The 25,309-nt window shown below is 44.7% G+C and overlaps 1 protein-coding gene across 1 annotated transcript in view; it reads left to right on the plus strand.

Annotated features, from left to right (window-relative positions):
* Window positions 1-25,309, plus strand: part of PREX1 (phosphatidylinositol-3,4,5-trisphosphate dependent Rac exchange factor 1) — a 99,348-nt gene that overhangs the window by 21,925 nt on the left and 52,114 nt on the right. Inside the window, exons 2-5 of the mRNA XM_072414110.1 lie at window positions 15,789-15,863; window positions 18,312-18,434; window positions 21,814-21,918; window positions 23,564-23,662. Coding sequence (XP_072270211.1) covers window positions 15,789-15,863; window positions 18,312-18,434; window positions 21,814-21,918; window positions 23,564-23,662 — 402 coding nt within the window. The remainder of the gene's footprint in view (window positions 1-15,788; window positions 15,864-18,311; window positions 18,435-21,813; window positions 21,919-23,563; window positions 23,663-25,309) is intronic.

The raw sequence follows: 25,309 nt of genomic DNA on the forward strand, positions 1-25,309 counted from the left end.
ATACAGGCAGGAATTCCCCTTAACGTTGTACTGGATCGCTTCTCTCAATGGAGTCTGGAACTTCGCTCGCCATGTGGCCAATGCACACCGTAATGATCTGATTGTTCAGTATTATTGTTTTTTCATTCATCTTTCAAAAGTCGTATTATACCAGATGTGGAGCTTGATCCATACAAGTCCAAATTATTAGTACAGAATCATTGCCATGACAAACAATTGTTCACAAACCAAGGATTGTTTCATCGATGGGATCCATCGTTTTGTATGTATGAGCAACAAGAACGATTGTCCTTTTATAACGTCCTTGTGGATTCTTTTTGTTGATTTAAGAACATGGAGGGATGAGGGTTTATATAAGATTGCTTGGATTCTGGACCCGTTGCTCGGCGTCTTATATAAGAGCAGAAAATTAAATGGTTCCAGAAACTTCTATCTTTTCTTTCCATCAAGTAGGTCAGACGTGGACACAATGAGGCTTTGGAAGGAGATCAACAACACGTCTCTCTTGCCTGGGAATTGCACTTTTTTTGTGTCTGTGGCATGAACATTAGCTGCTTTATATGCTGCCGAGGGCCTCCTCCTCCCTTCCTTGTCACCCTCAGAGCCGGCACCACAATGGAGCACGAGTTTGATGCACATATCGCGGATCTGTCACCCAGACAAATCTCTTTCTATGGAGGAAGGGTTACGTGTCATCCTGTCCCTTCATCCCTTTCCCCTCCTCCATCAATTTAGTTCAGTTTTGGGCCTCCTAAAAAAAAATGATTCCCTTGCTGGGAAGAGTTTTACAAAGGACAACTAGAGGAGCATGGAAGATCTCACCTATACGCAAAACCTAAACCAACTAATTGGTTGCCACTTGTGTAGAGGAAATTAGGGTGGAATGCAAACATCCAAAATAAATAAATCTCCAACTGTCCCTTCATTTGTCACGCTTGTAGGTGTGATGTGCTAATTCGTATAAATAAATAAACCTTTAAAGCATGTAAAATGTTACAAAATACATGGCCTGGGGGTGGTGGCTGGGGTCTGCCGAAATACTTTGTGTTACGAGTTGTCGCCGTTTCTCATCCCAGGGTGTTGGGTGGTGTTAGACGTCTACAAATAAGTTTGCCGGTCAACAGATTTAGTGGACAGTGCAGAAGACCTGGGGACCCTTTGTTAGTGTACACCTGCTGTGCTCATTATGAGGGGCTCCTAGCACCCCTGCGGTGGGATCTTTTGGTCTGCACGATTGCAGTAACCAATATATGGCGTTTCCACCATCCCTGTGCAGAGATCTCAGGTTTGCATAATGGCAGTGCCCATTATGAGGCTTTACCATCTTCCTTGTGCTGAGGTCCCAGGTTGTCCCAATAGACAATGCAGAAGACCTGGGGAACTTTTTTGACTGTACACCTGCTGTGCCCATTATAAGGAGCTCCCAGCACCCCTGTGGTGGTATCTTATGGTCTGCACAATTGCAGTGCCCATTATGAGGCTTTACCATCTTCCTTGTGTGAGGTCCCAGGTTGTCCCAGTGGACAATGCAGAAGACCTTTTGTGAGTGTACACCTGCTGTTGCCATTATGAGGGGCTCCTAGCACCCCTGTGGTGGGATCTTATGCTCTGCATGATTGCAGTGACCAATATTTGGTGTTTCCACCATCCCTGTGCGGAGATCTCAGGTTTGCACAATGGCAGTGCCCATTATGAAGCCTTACCATCTTCCTTGTGCTGAGGTCCCAGGTTGTCCCAGTGGACAATGCAGAAGACGTTTTGTGACTGTACACCTGCTGTGCCCATTATAAGGAGCTCCCAGCACCCCTGCGGTGGTATCTTATGGTCTGCACGATTGCAGTACCCATTATGAGGCTTTTCCACCATCCCTGTGTTGAGGTCCCAGGTCTGCACGATTGCAGTGCCCATTTTATGGCATTTCTACCATCCCTTTGCTGAGATCTCAGGTTTGCACAATTGCAGTGCCCTTTATGAGACTTTTCCATGATCCTTGTGCTTAGTTCCCATGTCTGCACAAACCATTTCATTATTTAGTAATATCTGTAAGACTTATAAGATGACCCGGGTGCTATTATGCCAGTTCTGTGTTGCATATTTTGTTGCATTGCACATAAACCAGGAAAATCTGTAACGTTCTGTTTTTGTGGAACTTTTTACTTAAACTTCCGCCATGTTTGGCTGTCAGATCTTTGACCTGGTTTCCTCCCTCCATTTCCTGTATGATGTTCTGTCCGTCTCTCGGTGTGAATCACACAATAAAATTCATTACTCTGTGGAGAGTTTCTGTGCAGTGATCAGTTTCGCTGACTTTGTACTGTCAAGTGATGACAATAATTCTCATTTAGTAGGAGGTGGGGGTGAACAATATGGCTGCCCCCTGCTGAAGCCCCTTTTAGTAGACGGTGGGGTATGTCACTGACAGGGTGGCGTCAGCAATCATGACAGACTTCTTAATTGGCTAATTATCCTTATTTTACTGACGGGCCCAGCAGCCGGTGCTTAGTCAGTGCCTTGATTATCAGTGTGCTGGGTGTGGGATGTCTCGGCGGGTTTTGCACTGTTCAGCCACGTCTTGTCAGTAAATGAAAGGGGTATCTTGTGCATATGACGCCATCACTGGGTGAGAAACTACAAATCCCTGCCAGCCACTCGGAGAGTTCTGTTCTGCAGGCCCATGACTGGGCTCCTGGGGCAAAGGAATATTTTGGTGTCCTGCACCATATGTAAAGCAACAAGAGATTCACATTGGTCCTTGTGCTCCCTTATTCTGCTTTGCAGGGTCATTAATCATTCACAGGCTGGAGACCCTGGACGGTGCTTGCTATGCCCAGTCGGTCACAATATGGAGAGGTATTTGTCCCTCTCTGCTGGTTGCCAGAACAAAAGCATTTTGTACTCTGCGGATCCTTGTGGAGTCTCTGAGGACATTGTATGAAGTGCAGTGAATGAGGCCTCTGAAGAGTCATTGTTGTCATTGGAAGCCTTTTGATTGCAGCAAGAATTTGCTGCTCTGAGGGCCGGGGAGGCTGGAGTGGCCCCGTTAAGGAAGAGGCCAGGATCTGTGTAATGGCCACAGCCTAGGGCAGTGACATTTCAACATAACCTAACCTCCTGAGATGAGCAGGAAGCATGTGGCCATAAGACAAACCTTTCGTCACGCTCCCTTCTTTATAAATCCGTGTTGGTAACTTTATATCTTCAGAAGAGACGGTGATGTTCTTTTTTGTCTGAATCCTAATCAGCGGGAGCCCTGGTTCTGTAGAGCTATGCCTAGAAGCCGACATTTATTATATGGAGTAGAGCGCTCCTTTAACCTCCCCAATAACAAGGACCTCATTTGCAGATTTTTGTATGTTACAAAGAAGATTAGGAAATGTCATGCTTGGCCTCCCTCCTCCTCCTCGTCTTTACATACAGTCACAGCTGAGATAAGTGAGAACTTTTCTAATCTTTCATAAGAGCCTCTTCTACATATTTGTCATATCAGCGATCCTTGGACGTCTTCTGATTTCATAAGTGCACCACAAGGAATGTAAATAAGATTTTTTTTTTTTTGCTTGGATTGCAAGGACTTTAGCTTTCATGCCCACAAGTGACTGCCGGGGTTTTTAGCAAACCGGGCTCCTTCAGATATAGGGGGGTCGGTAAAGTACGACCTCATTGCTTCATACCAAAACTTGCCTCAATGCTCCCAAACTGGGCGAGCAGCCATTGGGTTTCCTTTTACATGAAGAAGGAGCAACTGTCCAGGAATTTTCATTGCTTGTATACTCACTGATATTTGGTTGTGAACTGCAAAAGTGCTTGTTATGGTTACACAGTTGGTACATGGCTCCAACCATTGGGACCTTGCATGGGATCTGCTGCCTTTATGATATGTGGACATTAGGACGGCCATACACCGTGCAAAGTTTTCAACAAATTAGATGTTCAATTACATAAAAACAATGAATCTTTGCTAAATCTATTAATAACTATGGATAAGTCGATCAAAGATTGATCGGCAATGCCTGTTCATTGCCAGAATAATTTTAAATTCACTCTGCAGCCCCCATTCCTGCTATGACGGGTTCCATAAATCAGTGGGGATCATTGTCTAACAATTGGAAGCCAAGGAGAGCGATCCCCGCCATTTACAATACCAACACTGCCATGCTGGGTTTGCTTGTTGGTATAGCGATCAGCACTTCCATTAACCGATCACGGTGCCTGGTTGGGATTGGATAGAATGGCGACTGATCAGACTGGTCAATGGGTGCATGGAAATGATTAAGGGTTGTGCACCCACTGACCAGTGTTATGTATGTAAAGATCCTGTCGCGGACAATCTATTTGTGGTGTGGTTGCTGCTTTCCAAGAGTGTAGGTTGGACTGGAGGCTGGGACTGGCACTTGCTGGAATTTATTAAATGCCTGAAAACCACTAAAATAGCTGTTATCTATCATTGTGGTCATCTTGCATTGAAACTGCAGGGAGACAGGAATTATTTCATTATTGCAAATGCTATTAAAATGCCTTTCCAACCATTCACTGAGGCATTCGAAAAACGTTCCCATTTGGTTGATCATGAGACGGATTGTCTCGGGACTGATCTCTTTAGTTTCACTCCTAATGAGAGGTTATGCAGTTATTGAACAATTTTAGGAGCAGTGAACTAGTATTGAAGAACTAAAACCTCTTGCTGCACAACCGTCCATGTAAACCATGCTTGGCCCTATCAGTAATGAAGGGGGTTTCATAGACAAGGTAATATTCCCCAAGCAATGAGTACCATGGGCCAATTTATGAAAGGTCTCCAAGCCTGGAGAAGATAGACTCATGGGTGAGCCTGGGTAATCCAACAAACCAGGAAAGGATTTCTGAAAAAACATTTGTTAATTTTGGACCAGATCAAGTCCAATCTATTCAAGATTTGCTGGATCACTGAAGTTCTCCATGATGGTCTATCTTCTCCAGCCTTGGATATCTTGATCGTGAATCAGGCCCAATGAGTTAGGTTTAAATGGAAGATCCAGCGTCGGTTTTAATGTCAACCCAGACTTTACAGATCTTTGCTTTATGGCCTGCAAATAAATTTGTAGAAACATGCAGTGGAAGCTTGTGTTTTTGGAAATGTTAGAGCCAGGCTTTGATTGTCTCCATTGTCTCCTCTACCATTGAGCAGGGCCGAGAGATGGGAAGGTATTCCATGTTTATGTCTATACGTGGTTCCTGTGGGTGATCTGTAGTTAGATTTACAAGTTGTTACTCCTTACACGCAGGGTGACATCACACGTCTCACAATCCCGCTGTTTCCATCATTTATCTGCACATGTGACCACAAACACCTCTCCGCTACCCAATGTAACAAGGAGAAAAGGTGAAATCACAACAAATCCCTTTATTCCAGGATTAACAGAGGAACAGATGATGTGTGATACAATCCTAAATAATTCATGATGATAATTGTCGCTTTTTGGGGGGGAGTTCTGTGCAGGGTTCAGTGATGGAAGAAGGTGGACGAGGGGCTTTTCAGTCAGGATTTGTGCCCAAGTCGGGGGTTAGGATTTGTGCCCAAGTCGGGGGTTAGGATTTGTGCCCAAGTCGGGGGTTAGGATTTGTGCCCAAGTCGGGGGTTAGGATTTGTGCCCAAGTTGTGGGTCAGTATTTGTGTCGAATTCCAGGGTTAGGATTTGTGCCCAAGTGGGGGGTCAGTATTTGTGTCGAATTCCAGGGTTAGGATTTGTGCCCAAGTCAGGGGTCAGTATTTGTGCCCAAGTAGGGGGTCAGTATTTGTGCCAAAGTCGGGGGTCTATATTTGTGCCCAAGTCGGGGGTTAGGATTTGTGCCCAAGTCTGGGGTTAGGATTTGTGCCCAAGTCTGGGGTCAGTATTTGTGCCCAAGTCAGGGGGGTCGGTATTTGTGCCCAAGGTGGGGGGGGGTCAGTATTTGTGCCCAAGTCAGGGGGGTCAGTATTTGTGCCCAAGTCGGGGGTCAGTATTTGTGCCCAAGTCGGGGGGTCAGTATTTGTGCCCAAGTCAGGGGGGTCAGTACTTGTGCCAAAGTCGGGGGTCAGTATTTGTGCCGAATGCCAGGGTTAGGATTTGTGCCGGAGAGCAGCACGGCAGTGACAGATGATGAGGTTATATGGAGGGATAAAACCAGGCAGCTGCAAGGACGGTGCAGACTTTGAGGCAATATCTTTATCTTTTTTATAATCCCCTAAAAAGCAAATCATAACCTATTAGTAGGAAATTCACATCTGAGTCATTTGTAATGTGACTTTCACAGTTTTACATACTTGCCATTCCATATTTTTCTGGTGGCAGTGCACAGATCTAGTCCATTCTCTCCAGTGGTGGCTGTAAGCCACAAAAGCTCAATAAGCATTGCTAATATAAGAGGTTACTGCATAGGAGGCCGATATGCATAAACCAGTCAGATCTGACTGACAGTCCTCCCCTCTCCATAATACATAACATTGCCTGTCCCTTTCTGCAATAATAATCAAACATTTGTAAAAGTGGAGCCTGAAAGCTTCCCATTAGGGGTCATCACAAAATATAATTCTCTTGGACCAGCTCTGGATCAGATACCGCTGCAGGCCTCCCCTTAATGCTGCCGGCAGTAAGTGGCCCTATGCTGGTATATCGGATCAGCGGATGAATTCTAGTGAAAATCCATTTCGTCTTCATTGATGTGACATCTCACCGGACAGAGTGCAGCGGGTTGTAGAATTATGGATCAGACACTTGTGAGAATGCCGTACGGCCATCGTGCCTGGCGTCATATAAAGTCAAGGTAAAAATAAACTCGGCTCGGGTTTCCAGCGAGGTTCACAAGCTGGCACAGTGCAATGCCACGTTGGATGTTGAGATCTTCTGTCGTCTTCTCCTGCCAGAGGTTTACAAGCTTGCAGAATTAACTCTTGTGTGACATGCTGGACATGCTAAGGAAAGGACTGAAGACAAATAATGAAAATCCACAAAAATGAGAACATTACCAAAGTCTTTATATTTGTAACCTGAACTTGTTTATCTGAGGGGAGAACACTGCAAGGAGACTGTCAGTACCCTGCTGCTCCTGTAGTGTCCAATCACAGATGACCAAGCAATCACTAAAATCATTTCATTTCCAGGACATTATGGGGCAAAGAGCTTGTATCTTACTCCAGGAAAATACAAATGAATGACCTGTTAATTAGATTATGCATCAATTCGGAATAATTGTATTTTAAATACAACTAGTGTATCTGTAATTGAATAGAAGAGGTAGGGAAGTCATTAATAGTCAGTGGGACTCCACTGACAAGGAAAATGCTGATTGGTGGAGAGTGTACAGAGGGATAATCTCATCAATTTGCTGCTTCTCCTTTCATTGTTCACCTGCAAGGTGGAGGATAACCAAAGTGTATTGTAAAAGTCAGCTCACCTGGCTGTAATATTATCTTTTGTCAGATGTCTGATCATATGCTTTGCCCTGGGATTCCATTCACTGGCAACCTACCAGATGGCTTTTAGGACGTGTCCTCTGCAGGGGGTCACCCCGGACTGCTGTGGAAGCTGCCGGTGCCATACTAGTACCAGCTGCCGGTGCCATACTAGTACCAGCTGCCAGTGCCATACTAGTACCAGCTGCCGGTGCCATACTAGTACCAGCTGCCAGCAATCTCACGCCGTGTCTTTGCCAACATCAGCGGCTTCTTTGTTTGCATCTTCTGCTTTGCTTTGTATGGACTTATGTCTAAGCTAACTATGACAGAAATGGGGAAGAGAAGATGCAAGCAACCTGCACAAGTGGCAGCCATACATTGCAATCACCGATGACCTACAAATCGTCCCATTACCACCGATGACCTACAAGATGTCCCATTACGGGGATAAATAGGAGGCCTTGCAATCCTGCCGGGATCCCCCACACCGTCAGATCTCTAATATTTCCAAACCCCTCAGACATACCAAGGAGATTCTGGTGCCCTGATGAAAAGTTTCCCCCCTTCCCTGGAATGGCATTTTGCTGGAGGAGGAAGCCGCTGAGAAAGTTATTTTTTTACTTTCTAAATGATTAATACAAATAGTGAAAGTCAGCATACAACGTTTGTTCAGGTTTCACTAACATTGCTTTACCCTTCCTATGACCTAAAACCCCATCAAAGTGTTATCTAGAAAACCTCTAAACCCTATGGCCTCGGCCTAATGTTGTAAAAAACTAATTCTGCCATCATTGACAAAGCGATAAAAGAAATCTGGGGACGTCCATGGCTAACTACCTTCCAAAGAATCCTACTTACCTGCTTATTATCTGTTTTCAATAATCACTGGACCCCAAAAGTCCTCATTTGCCTGAAATCTTTCATTTTCTGTAATGGCAACCTTGGTGCAAGTTTTATAAATACAAATTTCACATCGCCCCTGGCAGTGCTAAATTAGAATCTTACGTTCAGATTTAAAGGGCACCTTACACTACAATAATCCTGGTTGGAGAAAGCCCAGTGTGAGCTTACACAAGACCCATGTGACTTCATTGAGGCAAGCTGATTGGCCACTTTTTGTGTTGAGTCACATGTTCTGCATACCTGCAAGTTGTGCAAGTGATGAAACTTCCACTTTTTTATGAAACTTCCACATTTTCACCCACTTCTTGTTGTAGATTCACATGATGGTGTAAAGTGAGCTGTGTGGTCAGCAGCCCTGCTAACATCGGCTGGGATTGCACAGAACAGCTGCGGAGTGAGCCTGTTGTGGTCTGCGCAGGCTCACTTTGTACCGTAAAGCGCAGTTGCTTTGCTGCATGACCAAGCAAGAAGCACAGCATGAGCATGTAAAAGCTTTAAAAAGACAGCAGATGATTCTATTTTTATTGTCCTTTTGTTTGTCGTCAGAGCAGACTCCGGTTTGCTGGTTGTGCGCGTCGATCAGTCGCTACGTATTGTCGTCTTCCTCTATCGCTCAGCCCGTGACGGTGAAAGCTGACAGCACTTCATTATTCTTAATATTATAATAATTCCGCAGAATTAGCTTCCATTGTGTCAGGCAGCTTATTGCTTTCGCGCTGTGACGATAAAGCGCCCACCAGTGACGCCGGGAATAATAACGGCGCATTATTTTCTGGTACCACTTGTACCATTCTTAATGGAAGATTATTAATTTCTATTTCAGGGCTGTTGAGCGCTGACGCCAGAGATCCAATTATTGGCTTTCTTCTGTATAGAATGTGCAGATAAGGAAGGAGGAAGGTAACATAGATACTCCCACGTCTGAGTGTTCCGCTCTAGCCAATTCCTCTCAATCGGCCGGGCCGGCGGGATGCCAGAAATGAGCCGAGGTGCAGTTGTAAATGACTCCGCTCAGCTTCTTGTAATAATCCCCTTCATGTTTGGGATAAAGTCGGGAATAACAAAAGCTGTGGTGCAAATCATAGCAAAATGTGACTTTTATAGGTCTGCAAACCTTAGGCACCCTTTTGGTCTGGTAAATATACCAGTGCAAGGGATTTGTAATATGTTTGGGTATTGCCCCCCGTCTATATTACAGGGGTAAGGAAATCATCAGTTCTGCCCCTCTATAGATTGAGTGAGCGTTGTCACTCTATGGCATTGCTGGAGTGCAGATTATCGGAGCTCTCCCTAAAGATACAAAGGGCTTGATTCATTAAAGCTCTCCAAGGCTGGAGCGGATACTTTCATCAGTGAAGCTGGGTGATCCAGCAAACCTGGAATAGATTTAGTCCAGGATTGAAAACATTTGCTAGCAAATGACCTTGAGAAATCCATTCCAGGTTTGCTGGATCACTCAGCTTCACTAATAATTGTATCCTCTCCAGCCATGGAGGGCTTTAATATATCAGCTTGATGTCTTTGTTGTTTATGGACTGATTTTTCTATACATTCATTTTTTATATTAATCCAGAACAACCAATCGGCATTCCCTTTTCTTTCCATTCTTTTGGATCACGGTTCTTAGGGCAGACATTAGCATTGAAGCCGTTATTGTAGTGCTGCAGGATGTGCTGACCGCAGGCCTATTATAAATTGAGAAGTGTGAAAATTGTGGTTTCCTCTGGATGTTGCCGGAATGCAGATATATAGATACATGGAGGGAGTAACGAAATCTGGACAATGCAACGCTTTGTTTTTCCTTTTCATATTTTACCAGTGAATAAACCGGCACCGTTATCCTGAAACATTGATTTAGTACACATTGCTGGATTGACCAATGAGAGACACCACCATTGATTGATTATCAATCACAAAACCAATAGGTTATACTGCCATCTGCAGGAGGGTACTATGATTGATCGTATATCGAGGGTTGTGCCAGTCATTGAAGAAAAGGACAGAAGTGCAATCCATTTGGTGAATGCTGTACATCAATGTGAAGGATGTGGTTGCTGGTCCTCCATGATATAAACAGAGTATTTTACCCAGAATTTTTATAAGATTTTGGCGGGTGGCAGCCCTTGTATTGTGATCCAATTCTTCAGTAATCACCCAAAAACAGCTGTGTGGTTGCTGAAAATTGCTGGGTGGTGCACCCAGATAAAAGGGTCTGGGGAGAGACTTTATGGAGGAGACGACAAGGACTATGCCATACCATTGAGTAGCTTGGAATCTGCAGATTTCCTTCATTGGATATCAATTAGTTCTGCCTTTACAGCTGCATTGTGCCATGGCTCCATGGAATTTGGCTCCATTCATTGTGGCCCTTGTCCTTTCCAGCCGCTGACACTTGTGGATTCTGTCATTAGCACATTCCGCTTCTGTAGGAGACCACCCAGGGGGGATTATTGTGATATACCCGGTCCTTTCCCCCATTCCCCGACAATCATCTGACGTGTATGTGAAGCTTCAGCTATGAATCCAATCATTTTTGGAGTTTTGATTTGTATGATGATGGCCACTCTGTATCCACATCCATTAACATATAACCTGATGTTCTCCTAATCCCGAGCTGCTGGAAATTGGCGCGGAGCTGGTGGCGGGAATCGTCCCCCTAGCCCTGACTTTCGGAAAATCTTGGGCAGCATGCACAAGTGGTGTGATGTCTGCTTAATGCGGCCATTGTTCCAGCAGCTGTTCACCAGCAGCCTGTGACACCAATAAATATTTCACACAGCTGGATGGGGAAACGCGGAGACCCGTGCACGCTGTGACATACAAGGGGAGCACATCGGTACCATGCCAGGGAGAGGCCTGAATACAGAAGAAAGGAAGATACTGCTAATACTCCGAGATACTCCAAAGGATTCTCCGCCATACTCCCAGTACTATTGGGAGGTTTCCAGTAATGCATTGACTTCATTACTTGCTGGTCCTCTCCATACCTAAGTATAATCTCACAGCTCCAAGGAGCTTCATGTCGTAAAAGGGGATTCATACAGAGCCCCCATAGCTCTTTGGGACCCCAATTTTCAAATCTGCTTTCCTCTACCTGTCCTCCATCTTCCCTTCTTGCACAGTTGTACCAACTCCTCTGCGGCTTGCGCTGATTTCAAGAACTGAATGTGCATTGAAAGAGATTAACATCATCAGATTAAACGTCATCCTGATATAAACTAATTACCTGCTCATTATATTCACCCATGTGAAACTTATTTCTAGAGAAGTATGAAGGAAGTTGCGATGGTGTCCATAGCAACCGCTCCAATGTTCTTTTTCTTTTTTATAGATATATTTGTGTCATGTTGGTGAAGATCTCAGCAATGTTTTCTGAAATACCAGCAGTACGTGTGTCGCTCAAAGCTTGTAAACTGGTCACTACAACTGTCATTATGTATTGTGATTTCCTGAGCCCTCCTTTACCAAAATTGTGAAGAATTCCCTTTACTTCCTGTCTGGAAGATGTAACGGGAAGTGAAAGGATATGAAAAGGGAAATCTCCTCTTACAACAGCTATCATTGGAAGACTCCCCCTCTGTTTTTGTTTCATTGTTAACACAAAATGTTGGATTTTCATCTTTTAGGAAGGAAGGGTTTAAATCGAGAAGGTGAATTTCGAGAAGGGTCACTGACATCAATAAAAGCCAACATGGGTTCCTTCCATCTCCATTTGAAGCCTTTCATGTACTTTAAGGTTCCCAGAAACTGTCCTGGTGAAGGAAGGGCTTGGGTCTAACATTTGTACACCTAGAAGTCTATGAACTTTCATTGGTGGTCAATTTTTATTCTTGGCCAATTCTCCTATGGAAGTCGACCATATTGTTTTCTACTTTGCATCAAACAATTTATTTTTGCAGTAAAACCAATGGGCTTGGAAATTTACCACCAAGGCACTGATATCATTTTCTAGTCAGGAAGGATAGTAGATTGTTGCTGCCGTGTCTTTACAACGAGCATATGGTGCTACAATTCAGAATTTAGGAGGGTCATGCAGCAGTTTCTGGCTCTCATGTCTGGATAGTTCTGGTAATCTTCCTGTGCCGTCGGGCCTCATTGCTGGCTCGCACCTCACCGCGAATGAGTTGTTGTGGTCCGTTTCCTGCGGTGTACAGTGGCAGGATGTGTTCTGGCACGGTTTTGTGTTTTGTGTTTCCTGGAATGATTTTGTGTCTGACACACCCAGACTTTGTCTCTGTCACCCAGCAGAGTAGACTTGTCACCGTGTCTGTGGAGTTGGAGTCCTATGCTTAGGGTCTGGTGGAGGTCCAACTACAACCTTCACATTTCTGCAGCAACCAGAGGTAGAGCATTGTACCTACCTGCTAGAGATGATGGCGTTGTAGGCATTGCTGTCTTTTGGGACTGTATTAGTGTGGACAATGCAAATGGAGGAGCTATTCAGTGCTTGTTCAGTTCTTACTGATCTAAAAAGAAGAGGGTAAAGCCACTACGTTACTTAGGGCCCCATTCTGTCTTAATCCATCTCTCTACAGTGGATACACACAGGGCCCTCACTCCCATTCTGTGCATAGGTTGTAGATTAAAACTTTCATTACAAAGGTTTTCGGTAGGGTTAGGGTCAGGGAACTTGAGTCCTACCACACCAAGCTGGTCCCCCATGTCTTTATGGAGCTGGCTTTATACCGCAGGGCACAATCATGGGGTAACAGAAAAGAGTCTTCACCAAACTGTGACCACAAGAAGAGCACAACTGTCTACAATGCCTTTGTATGATGGAGAATTACCAGGAATCTGGTGACCCCTGAACCCCATTGTGTTCCTGGTGAATGTCTGTGTTGTAAATTGTTTCCCATCTCTCGGTATGAGGAGTGTGGCGGTGTTGGGGGAGTAATGGCAGCAGTGAGTGGGAGGAGATTCACCTCTCCAGGTGGGAGATAATTGTCAGTGAATGACTCTGACAGCCACGTGAAAGGTTTGCAGCTGCTTTAGAATATTTCTGAGATGAGGGGGATGGAGTCACTTTGGTGATTTATTCTTCTTTAAAAAGATTTTTCTATATTATGTTTAATATTTCACATTGCCGGTTCTGTACCCAGATCATGTGACTGTCCAAATACCCCCATCTACGTACCACTCCCTGTCCATTTATCCACATACACCTGCATGCCTATTCACATACTGCTAGCACCCCTTATCTCTATGTAAATATCCTTTATTCACATTACCCCCATCCCTGTGCACATACCTCTCATCCAAACGCCCGTTATCCCTGTACAAGTACCCCACATACCTCTCATCTTTATGCCCTTTAAGGACATACTCTTTATACCTGTTCACTTACCCACTTATTCCTCATCCCAGGGCACATACCATTTATTCACTCACTTCTCATCCCTATGCAAATCTCCTTTATCCACATATCCCACACCCCTGTCTATATTCTGTTTATCTTCTTACCCCTCATCCACATATCCTTCACCCCTTTGAACCTACCCCTAATCCTTGTGCATATAACCCTGCTCAATGTCCACATACTCCTCTTCCCTATCCACCTACCGATATTTTCTATTCATATACCTCTCATTCCTGTCTGTGTCACTGAGCAGTTTTTGGAACAGTCATTCAGTGTCATTTGATCTCAGGATGGTTCAGATAAAAGGAGCACAAATTATAAAAACCTAAATATGACTTTCACTGTGAGGTGGAAAGTACTGTGTGTGGTTCATGATGGAGGTTTGTTATGATGACACAAAGTAGGGACAGTCCCTGCACCACTTTCCTTGCCACACGCCATAATCTCTCCATCCAGCTATCATCTTTGTGATCTGTTTATTCAGCTTCCTCTCAACTTCTGCTGACAACCCTTCTCTAAAGACCTCTTCCTCCACCAACCCGTGTCTGCAGACCTCTTCATCCACCAACCCGTGTCTACAGACCTCTTCATACACCAACCTGTCTCTACGAACCTCCTCATCCACCAACCCGTCTCTACCGACCTCTTCATACACCAACCTGTCTCTATGGACCTATTCATCCACCAACCCATCTCTGTGTCTGCAGACCTCTTCCTCCACCAACCCGTGTCTGCAGACCTCTTCCTCCACCAACCCGTGTCTGCAGACCTCTTCCTCCACCAACCTGTCTCTACTGACCTCTTCATCCACCAACCCGTGTGTACAGACCTCTTCATACACCAACCCGTCTCTACGAACCTCCTCATCCACCAACCCGTCTCTACCGACCTCTTCATCCACCAACCCGTGTCTGCAGACCTCTTCCTCCACCAACCTGTGTCTGCAGACCTCTTCCTCCCCCAACCTGTCTCTACGGACCTCTTCATCCACCAACCCGTCTCTACGGACCTCTTCATCCACCAACCCGTCTCTACTGACCTCTTCATTCACCAACCCGTCTCTACGGACTTCTTCATTCACCAACCCGTCTCTACGGACCTCTTCATTTTCCAACCCGTCTCCACCGACCTCTTCATCCAACTTCACCAGGACCTTAGGTTCCCTCCCTGGGGGAAGCTTCTACCTGGGCCCCATCTTTTCTACCGTTATTACCCGTGTCATTAGAGATTAGGGTTATTTTCTGCATTACATAAAATATTTTCTCATTTTCAAATGCCAAATGAATGTGCAGCATGCTGATAAATGTTTGCTGCAGTAATCAAAATTCTGCAACTATCATGTAGCAGATGTATCAACCTCAATTCTTATCAATAACAAAATATTATATGATGGAATTTACTTGTATATTGCATACCTGAGAGTGATTATTAGGTGTAAATGAGAGTAATGCTCACTTCTTTGCCATGGCCTGCACTGCTCCATTCACACTGAGAAAGGTGATAATTGTCCTTTCACTTCATTTATCACTATGAATAGTGTGTTTGACACCCTGACCCCCAGTGCCCAGCAATGCCTGATTGCTAATTATCCCAATACTGTCACCCAGAATGCGTCACTCCAATGTCGCCAACCAGCGTCCATGTAATAACAAATACATGGTGTACATCACATGATCAAAGCTGAGGGTATCTATGCCATGGCAGAGAGTGAGAAGCACAGGTAGCTGTTGTCACCAGTGAATTTTATTTTTCAGCTGTGTATATATCAGTGTTGGTGTTTTTACCATTACAGTAATTTGTAGTTCATTGAGGACTATTTATAAAGTTGCCATAACAATAAATTCTTTGTGTGTCACGCTTCCCCCAATAATTACTTCTCCATCCTGTGATTTATAACATACAAAGCTGAGATATGGAAGTGACAGGCTGCCAGCGGAATGGTGCCACCTTGATGCCACTTCCCCCTCCGTCTTCCACAATTGTGTGGCACAGAGATAACACGGTGACGGTTATTGGCAGAATCTTTATAATTTGCTGACATTGGTAAAGCTGTGCTGATGATGCTGAGTGTATGGGGGTGTTCACAGGAGCTGACAATCTGTTTTCTTCTCTTTTCAGGCATTTTTACATCGGATTCGGCAGAGCGTTATCGACAAGACCGAGAACTGCTGCATCTCAGAGGAAAATGTCAAGGTGAGCGGAGAGTGATGACCCGGCCCTGGGAAAGTGCTTGGGCTGAGGGGGAATCTTCCTAAGTTTTATGTTTTTATGTGTCCAGAATAGGGCAACATACATATTTGAATATTTCTTGCTGGAAATCTTTCATGAAGAGTGACAGATGAAGGGAGGAGTGTTGTACACCAGTGTTCTCCCCAACCCTTTTTAGCTGGGCGCACCACCCGGCTGTTTTTATGTGGCCACTGAAGAGTTTGGTCACAATACAGGGGATGCCACCCGCCTACAATTTCTTCCCACCCGGCTCAAAGAAATTCCTGGGCTGAGCACTGTACACATTCTGTTCCATGGGAGGGGGAAGAACCAGCAAGCGGCACCCCGCTGTGCTCTCCTTCATTGACTTGTATTGCGATCGCTCTGTCGGTTGCTTGTGGATCCATTGGGCAACCTGTGTACACGTCCATTTCTCACCTAAGATGAGCACGACTGCTCATATCAGGCAAGAATCATCTGATGTGTTTACAGAACCTAAGGTCTTTTCTTTATTAACATCAACAATGCCTAAAAAATCTTCATCTGACCTCCCCGGCTGCTTCCATTGTAGAGTGATTCATCCTAAGACATATTACTCTAGAGAGACATATGACTCTAAAGCCATATAATACAATCCCATACACACAGACCCCTGTCACTGGATACGATTTTCAGATTCTTTTCAGCCATATTAGAATGAAGACGCTCGGCACTGACAGCTCTGTTCTATGGAGTCACTTCAGGTGCACAAGCATGCCACGTCCAGCCCTGGTACAATGGGGATGGGCCCCGAGATGTGATACCAGGATTTCCTGACACCCCTGTGTGCTTCCTGCCTGAGCATGCTGTGTAAGTGCCGGGGCCTCGTGCAGCATAGCAAGGATATATATAGATCTGTGCAAGGCAGAAATGCTGCTCACATCCGCTGTGCTGCTTTATTTGTATTGGTGAGCACTTTGTACAGCTTGTCAATATACAATACAAGTATGGCTGGACGTAGGATGACCCAAATCATACAAAGCTATGGGTAATATTTATTCACATGAGACAACCAATCAGCAATCAGTGCTCATTTCCTCATAACAGTTTATTCAATGTAGCATCTCCAACATAACAGTGTATGGGGGCATAAAGGACAAGTATGGGGGCATCCTACCAATGTATGGGGCATAAAGGACAAGTATGGGGGCATCCTACCAATGTATGGGGGCATCCTACCAATGTCACCACACTTTGCATGCCTGCTCTGAAAATAGACGGAAGATGGAGCTCAGGAAAGAGAAGATTTATGGAAATCATTTCCTCCATCTGTTGTGTGAAAATATCTGTTCTCTTGCACCATAACTGTCTTCTCTTCTCCATTTTCATGCCCTCCTGGCCTTGTCTACCATGGACTCATATCAAACCCCAGGATTATACTATGGGGGTATAGAGACTGCAGGCATCTTAAAAAAGAGCGCATTCAAAAAAACTAAATTTGTTAGGGACCCCAAAACCATTAGGCTACCCCCCCCCCCCCCATGTTTTGTAATCTTAAAGCATTTCCTGTATGAATCCAGAATGTTCATTGCATGGAGGTTTATAAGCTTTGTACACATTTATTTCCAAATCATATTGTACCCCCCATAATTGGCTGTGTAACCTATAGAAGAGAATCACACCTATACTCTAGTGTCAGAGTCAAGTAATAAAGAAATCGCCTTTTTCTGCATTAGCTGCGGCTAGATGGGCAATTTTTAAAACCTGTTGCCCAGTGTGTTATGCACTGTGCACATTATTATTTAAATGTTTTGTTTGTCACTGTCACTGGTGTGGTATTTGTCTGCCACGTTTTGATGGAGGGTGCTATTCCCTTATGGGCTAGCCCTGACGTCTTGGAGAGTGCCTTGGCCTAAAAACCAGGCGCTCTCCCTTAGTGGGGGTCTCTCTTCAGGAGAGCTCCCTGCTGAGTATTTGTTGGGACCCGCTTATGCGGTCCCAGAGAGAAAAGGCCCCTCTCTGGCTTCGGCCAGGGGGCCATGTAAGTCCATTCCAGCTTCGGCTGGGTGGGCCCAGTACTCAGCCTTCAGCCCTGAGGAAAAGGGTGGCCCTTCCTCTTTAGAAGAGGGATCACAAATAGTACCCCAGTGCACGTTTTTTGTGTGGTGTTTTTGCACATACACTTTTTTACCGTACACGGGGTGTGTTTTAGCACGGATTGCGAGATTCAATAAAAAAAAAAAAAATCTTTTTTCCAGCTTCAGCTTTTCCACCTCCAGCTTAGCTCATCTAAGTATCATTGGTTGGGATGATGACAGATGAGAATGGCTGATCATTGGCAGATATTACTGGGGCAATGCCATGGCAGTCCCTAACCTTTATAACACCAACCAGATCTAGAAATTGCATGCAGGATAACTGATGATGTGCTGTTGTTTTATTATTTCCCTCCAGATTTTATTCTCCAACATTGAAGACATCCTGTACGTGCATCGGGAGTTCCTGGAATCGCTGGAGGGCGCTCTACAGCCAGAGCCGCAGTCCCACCACGAGCTCGGAAATGTCTTCTTGAAGTTTGTGAGTAGTTTTTCTTAGTTATCTGAGTCTAGTTTTATCTCTGTGAACTCACCGGCCCCAATCGGCCCCTCACACAATGTGCTGGGAAAATATTCTCACCACTGATAAACCTCTGCACTTCTCAAACCACCAAAGTGCTATATTTAGCTGCTTGTTCATTCTAAATTATTTACTTTCCAAGATTTCTTAAAGAAAACACAAAGCTGCATTGCACTGGCCCCATCCAGCATCCGGGGGCCACACTTAGCAACGCTCAGGATCTGACTCATGGCTGGAAAATCTATACTTGATGTGGCCGCTGCTTCTTTCCTCCCCAGATATAAACCTAATGACCAATATCTATATTCAGCAAGGGTCATTATTTCTTATTCTAATCCTTTCAATAAATCAATCCCTGGTGATCTCGTCACAATGATCAATGTTCACGTGTCTCCTAATATAGAATGACAATGATCTGTCTTCCAGGGGTTCCCTGTCACCTGGGTTCCTGATGGAGTCTGGCAATGGCTGCTTGAACATTACCCAGACGTGGCCCACTGTTACCAGCACCAGGAAACCCATCCCGAGAAATCCCCTGCAGCCATCGCTGCAATGCAGGAAGTGGCTGCAGAATATCAGCAGCATTGAGATGTGACATGTGATGGATACACACAGCATAAAACACACGGCACAAAACAAATGTCATTCATTTTCGGATCAGTCAGATGAAAACTAGCGTGTTCAGCCTTCGTGATGATGGTTAGATGTCTTCCCAACCTTCATGGTAGGGCTGGCCTAAGGCCAAGTATACACGTGCAATCTTTCACAATCCTTTGCAACAACAAAAGACTGCATGATGGAGTGCTGTACAAACATCATCGTTCTGCTCTATGGAGAGGGGAAAAGGATGGAGCAGCACCCCGCTGCACTCTCTCCCCTTCACTTTCATTATGATCATTCCTCGTCTGTCGTCCATGGATCCACCAGGACATTCATTCAGATGACGAGCGCTGTACACACGCTAGATTCTTTTCCATTATCAGCCCTGAGCCGATTATCGGATGACAACCATCTGACGTGTGTGTAGCCTAAGCCTTAATCCTTCACAGCTGGATATGATGAGGGAACCATGACTTTATCCTGTGATCACCAATATGCACAGGGGCCACAACCAGTCTGGTGTAGTGCAGTTTGTTGGGTTACGTTCCTCTCACCTGGTTCAGTGTCGTTTTTGTACACTGCATCATACAAATTTTTTCTTCCTTTCTGGCTCAGAGATACTCGGTGATCTGCCAGACTTGTGTTCTGTTATTAATGTCAGGTGATCAGACCCAAAGCAATCCAAATTCTGTGCTTCCATAATCCATGCAGGGTTTATGCTGTACTGAGACCTATAACGACCCGGCGACTCTTGCTGCACCAACTATTGCATTCTAATGAAGTGCAGGTTACTGGGGTGCAGCTCTATATTACCCCCTTCATGCTGACAATATTAAACTTTCTTATCTCATGGACGGGGTCAGAAACTAGAGCAGAGAAGTGACAAAGAGAAGGTATTGGTTAGATAGACACACGGGAGGGGATAGTGGTCTGATGGGCACAGTACACACAGGGAGATATCGGCTAATAAGCCTAATATTTAACCCAAACAGCCCCAACTGTGGAAGAGCCAACAAACCCAAGCGGGCTTTATTTCCCTTTGAGTGACAGTGACCCCCTCTGGGGTTTGCTGGGTCTTGTAGTACTCTATAGCTTCTACCTATGTTTCTATACAGGAAGGGTAGGGCACCATGAGCATGACCCGATCATTGTAATTTATTAATTGATCAATGTTTTCTGATGTCATCTATCACAGCGGTCTCAGGAGGAGGTCACCGTGACACATCCAGACTCATTTCATCCATTAAAATGATTATAGATCATCGGGTGAGCTCACCTTTACCTTCAGTCCAGCAGAATATGATGATGTGTCTCAGACATGAGGGCCTCCATGATGTCATGGGTTCCCGGTGTGCCCGTATCATGTGGTGATTAAATAATATATGGCAACCTCTTTACCCAATCACGTTCTTACATAGAAAATCAAAACTTGTAAATCTGACCTCCACACACTTGTACAATATCCTCTCCTGTACTAAAATTGCTTATTCTGATTTCACTGCTCACTGCAAACTTTTCTCAATGTGCATTAAAAAACTGAAGAAAATCAGATAGATCTCCCCTCATTCCTGGCTGAAGGACCTCCAGCATCATCTAACCATAACTCTTTCCTCCAATTTATTCTTCATGTTACATATCCATCCATTGGAGAATGCCAGGGGCCACACAGACATTGCCCAGGACATTTCATCTATGGTCTGATCCAATCCAATGCTGTACATCAATTACTGGAGCAAGCTCCTGCAGACAGAGATGAGCTGAATGAAGCTTCAGAAAGCTCTGAGATAATAAACTGAAAAAAAACAATAAAAACATTTATAATATACAATGCACAGAGCAAGCTAAATGTAATTTAGTTCTGGTTTATTCTGCATTCATTTATATTTGATGAAGAATAATAAATCGCAAAGCCATCCCAACACTTCTCAGGCTCCTAAATGATTTGTGTTTTAGTTGTCCCAGAGTAGTTTTAGGGGTCTTTTTATTAAGTTCCTGCCACCATTTCAGTCCTCGGCTTCCTCTGAAAACAAGCACCTGGCTGACATGGAGGACGGCGTGCAGCTACCCCAATAGCTTGCATTGTTTTCCTCCTGGCGGACGCAGGACAGGATGTCTGCTGGTGGATCTCTGCACCATGCACAGGATAATAGTGATGTCTGTTCCTACCTCCACCCCAAATCCTCTTCTTTAGCCAGGTCAGCTGTGCTAGGAGGTCACCTTCTGAACTCATAGTCAGGACAGTGTAAAGCGTCAGAGCGCCCCCACTCTGAGACCTGTTTGTATTACACTACCCATTGGAAAAATGATAAATGAATTTGTAAAGACCAATCTCGTCCAAAAGGATTTTGTTAAATATAATACAAAGTCTGCAATATGCAAAATAATGTTCCCAATCTCCCGGGGTCCAGATGTGCCTGTGTTTGCTCAGAGAGGACTTTAAATCTTTTACTGAGTGTGCATAGGGGAGTTTATTGTTACTCTGTGATCCAATGTCACACTATGGGCCTGATTTATTGAAGCTCTCTAAGACTGGAGAATATGGACTAATGGGTAATAAAATGTCAAATATGGCTGACGGCATGGGGTCATTATGGTAGTCACACTCAGACTTGTACTACCTCTCCATATATGTCAGCCCTATGTACATGATTTCTATTTTACCATCCTTTTACACTGCCAGTGTATAACGGCTCTGATGGAAAATTTTCTTTAACATTTTATTTTATTTCTTTTCTTCCAGAAAGAACGATTCTGTGTGTATGAGGAATATTGTAGCAACCATGAGAAGGCGCTGAGGTTACTAATGGAGCTGAACAAAATTCCCAATGTGCGAGCCTTCCTGCTGGTGAGTTTACCCCTGATCAAACGTCCATCTCTTGGTTTGTGCAGCTTGCTTCTCATATTGGGCCTGATTTATTAAAGCTCTCCAAGGCTGGAGAGGATACACTTTATCAGCAAACAGAAGTCTTTTGAATCCTGGACCAGATGCATTCCAGGTTTGCTGGATCACCCAGCTTCACTGATGAGAGAGAGCTTTAATAAACCTAATAAATAATATTTCTAGGTGGGACTGATTCATTAGATGTATCTGATCTGTACAACCATGTAGGAGCTCACCAAGGGCAGAGCTGGAATCTGTGGATATTACCAATCCTCATGGTCCAGTATGGAAGTCCTCAGGGCATTCTGTATAATAAGTGGTCCGGTATGAGACATTATATCAGTCCCCTGGTTCAGGACAAGATGCCAGTAGGGTCCCCCGATACTGCTAGGGTGCTGCAGATCACCACTACACAGGGATTTGGGCACTGACTATGTATCGGAGGGATGTTGTGTATTTGCAGGGACGTTGGATCGCTAACGAGCCCATATCAGAATCACATTTGAATAATTAGCAGGGGATTAGTTCAGTTCACATGGCACTTGTTGTGTGGAGCCATGGATGAAATGAGAGCCATGTGTTTCACACTGCGTAGGCGGTTTTATTGGCAGAATGGTCTCACACAGACATCAGTCAGGGCCTCGGCTCGTAAACTCATATATTTACTTGTGAGTCTCCTGACACATTGATTGCTTCTTCTATAAACTTTCACCCAGGATAAACACAAGCACCCCACTGACATCACTGGTTCTGTAATTTACAGATGTTCCACGTGTTCTGGGTTATATGGAACTGGAGTTATCTTTTTTTGCCGGTACCCGTCAGTTCTGATGTGGAACAAGCATGTACCTAGTTAAGTCTGCATGGCTGTTCTACATCAATGAATCCAAGTATTGAAGGTTTGGTAGGGTACGAGTGTAGGTTTTGTGTGTCTCCCCTTGGTATTTTCTGACCTCGCTGGTTTCCTATCACATCCCAAAAACATGCTGCCAGGTTAAGTTCCCTTCTCTCCAAACTGTCCTTAGGGTGCAAGGAACCCGACATGACTATGCAGTATTCTCCCCAGAATTGGGTTGCAAGAAGCTTTAGGTGGGTGGTGGCCCCGGCAGGGTGAATTAGTAGTTTAGCACCACAAAACTAATCCCAGGGTGATTTTGTTTATGGAATACTGAGGTAGTTGGCGAGCCAAATATTATTAGCAAAGGGAAAGCGGGATGGAAGATATAGCGTCTCTTTATTGCAAACTCAAAGATCTAAACTATCCTAAAATAGTTTATTCAACCTAATAAAATACACGTATATGTAAACAGCCAACACTGGCCTTTCTTGTCAGATTTGACCAAGCGTTAGTTTTTAAAGATACATCACATGTTCAGAGTACAATATTTTGTAGATTAATTATGCCAAAAAATAATTAAAGTATCAACCAACGCGTTTCACCCTCGTGGGCTTCCTCAGGGGATTTTGAGCGTCTCAAAATTGTCCTGGATTGTGACCCAACTGATCAGACCCAAAAAACTGGGGAGAACCCTTTTTGCATGATTGACCGCTCACTATTGATCACCATGATCACTTTGCTTCAATGCCTTGACTTGTATTGTCATTTCAGAGCTGCATGTTGCTGGGAGGACGGAAAACAGACATCCCGCTGGAAGCTTACCTGCTCACCCCCATCCAGAGGATCTGCAAGTACCCACTACTCCTTAAGGTACCCCGCTTGTTTTCTCACTTCCTCTATCATGGCCACTCATTTTCTTCCAGCATTTCATAACAGAGCAGGTCTGAACCTGGGAAAAGTATTCATACACTGGTGTCCCATACTCTGCTGTTACACATTGGGTGAATGTTTGATAAGAGTGTTGTGATTGGACAAGACTGCCCCACATTTTCCTCCATCATTACCCTGTGAATGATAATGACTTGATGTCCTTTCAGTGGATGAATCCTGCCAAAGCCTGAACATTGCAGCAGAGGTCCTGACAGGTTCCTTGTGTTGCGGAATTAGGGGATAGTGGTGTTTTTATAAATAAACCACAGGAAGCTAGCTTGGTTTTCATTCCATTATGAAGAAATTCCGCTTTCTTTTAATTCCTGTTTTTGCAAGGACTCATCCGCTGCACAGCTGCGTCCCTGTGCAGTTATATCTGTATACATGAGCAGCTTCCAACACAGGTGGACACACAGAAATCCTATAAAAGTGGACCTGTCGTTAACACTCACAGGGCTGGAAAAGCAAATCATAGCAGAATTCTTCCTAGAAATTTTTTTAAGTTAGGTTGGGGGAAGTTGTTGTGGGTGTTGTGACCCAACTTTTTAGTAACCACTCAAAACCAGCCAGGAGGTTACTGAAAAGTGCCAGGCGGTGCGCCCATCTAAAAGGGACCGGGGAGAACACTGCATAGGATTGGCTACACACAGCTCCCGGTGTTAGTAGTATTACCGGCGTGAGGTCTGACATTTTTTATTATTCCGGGAAGGGATGGCGGGTATTCCTTTTCTATGCTGTGTTGTGTAGTCCGTAAATATTGCACAGAGGTCTTTAACTTCTTCTGTAGCAAATTACATAGCCCAGTGAAAGACTTCATTCATTAAAATATTTACCCCTAGAAAATTCACCACAGAAAATTGAATGACATGAAGCACAACAAATGTAGAAAAGAAAACTTTTATCATGAACATCACACGTAGCTAACACAACAATTAGCGAGTGGCACGCTTTAGATTGTGCGCCCTATCCCGGGTTAGACGGAGGCCATTCTTCTCAGCGGGCTCCTGTCAGGGGAACTTGTAGCTCTTTGTAGTCGGCCTCCTCTCTTTATAAATCTCTTACCAACTGGCAGAGTGACTGGCAGCTGTTGGCGTATGTTCTGACATGGCGGCCCCATCTATGGAGGTGTTGTGTTGTATACAGAGAGACCTCACACCGCATTCCTGTACGGTCTCTGGACGCAGCGATGGGATAAAGCCTTTGATAACGTTCCAGCCTCTGTTTTCCTGGATTCTGGAATTGGCTGCAGCCCGTCTGTCTCCCGGCATGTGCTATCCATCTCTAAATCACAGGGAGCCTCTGCTATTGGATGGCAGGGCATGCTGAGAGTTGTAGTAAAGTTACCCTAAAAAGTATAATTCTTTGGCTGGGTGATTGGCATGGTTTAGCTGAGCAGTATGGATGTCACTGGTACATGCTGCCTCTCCAATGTTTGGTTACTATAGCGTCCCCTGCAGGATTTCACTGGTACATGCGGCCTCCCCAATGTCTGGGTACTATAGCGTCCCCTGCAGGATGTCACTGGCACATACTGCCTCTTCCATGTCTGGTTACTGTAGCGTCCCCTGCAGGATGTCACTGGCACAT

Source organism: Pyxicephalus adspersus, chromosome 6 (genome assembly GCF_032062135.1).
Source record: "Pyxicephalus adspersus chromosome 6, UCB_Pads_2.0, whole genome shotgun sequence".
NCBI lineage: Eukaryota > Metazoa > Chordata > Amphibia > Anura > Pyxicephalidae > Pyxicephalus > Pyxicephalus adspersus.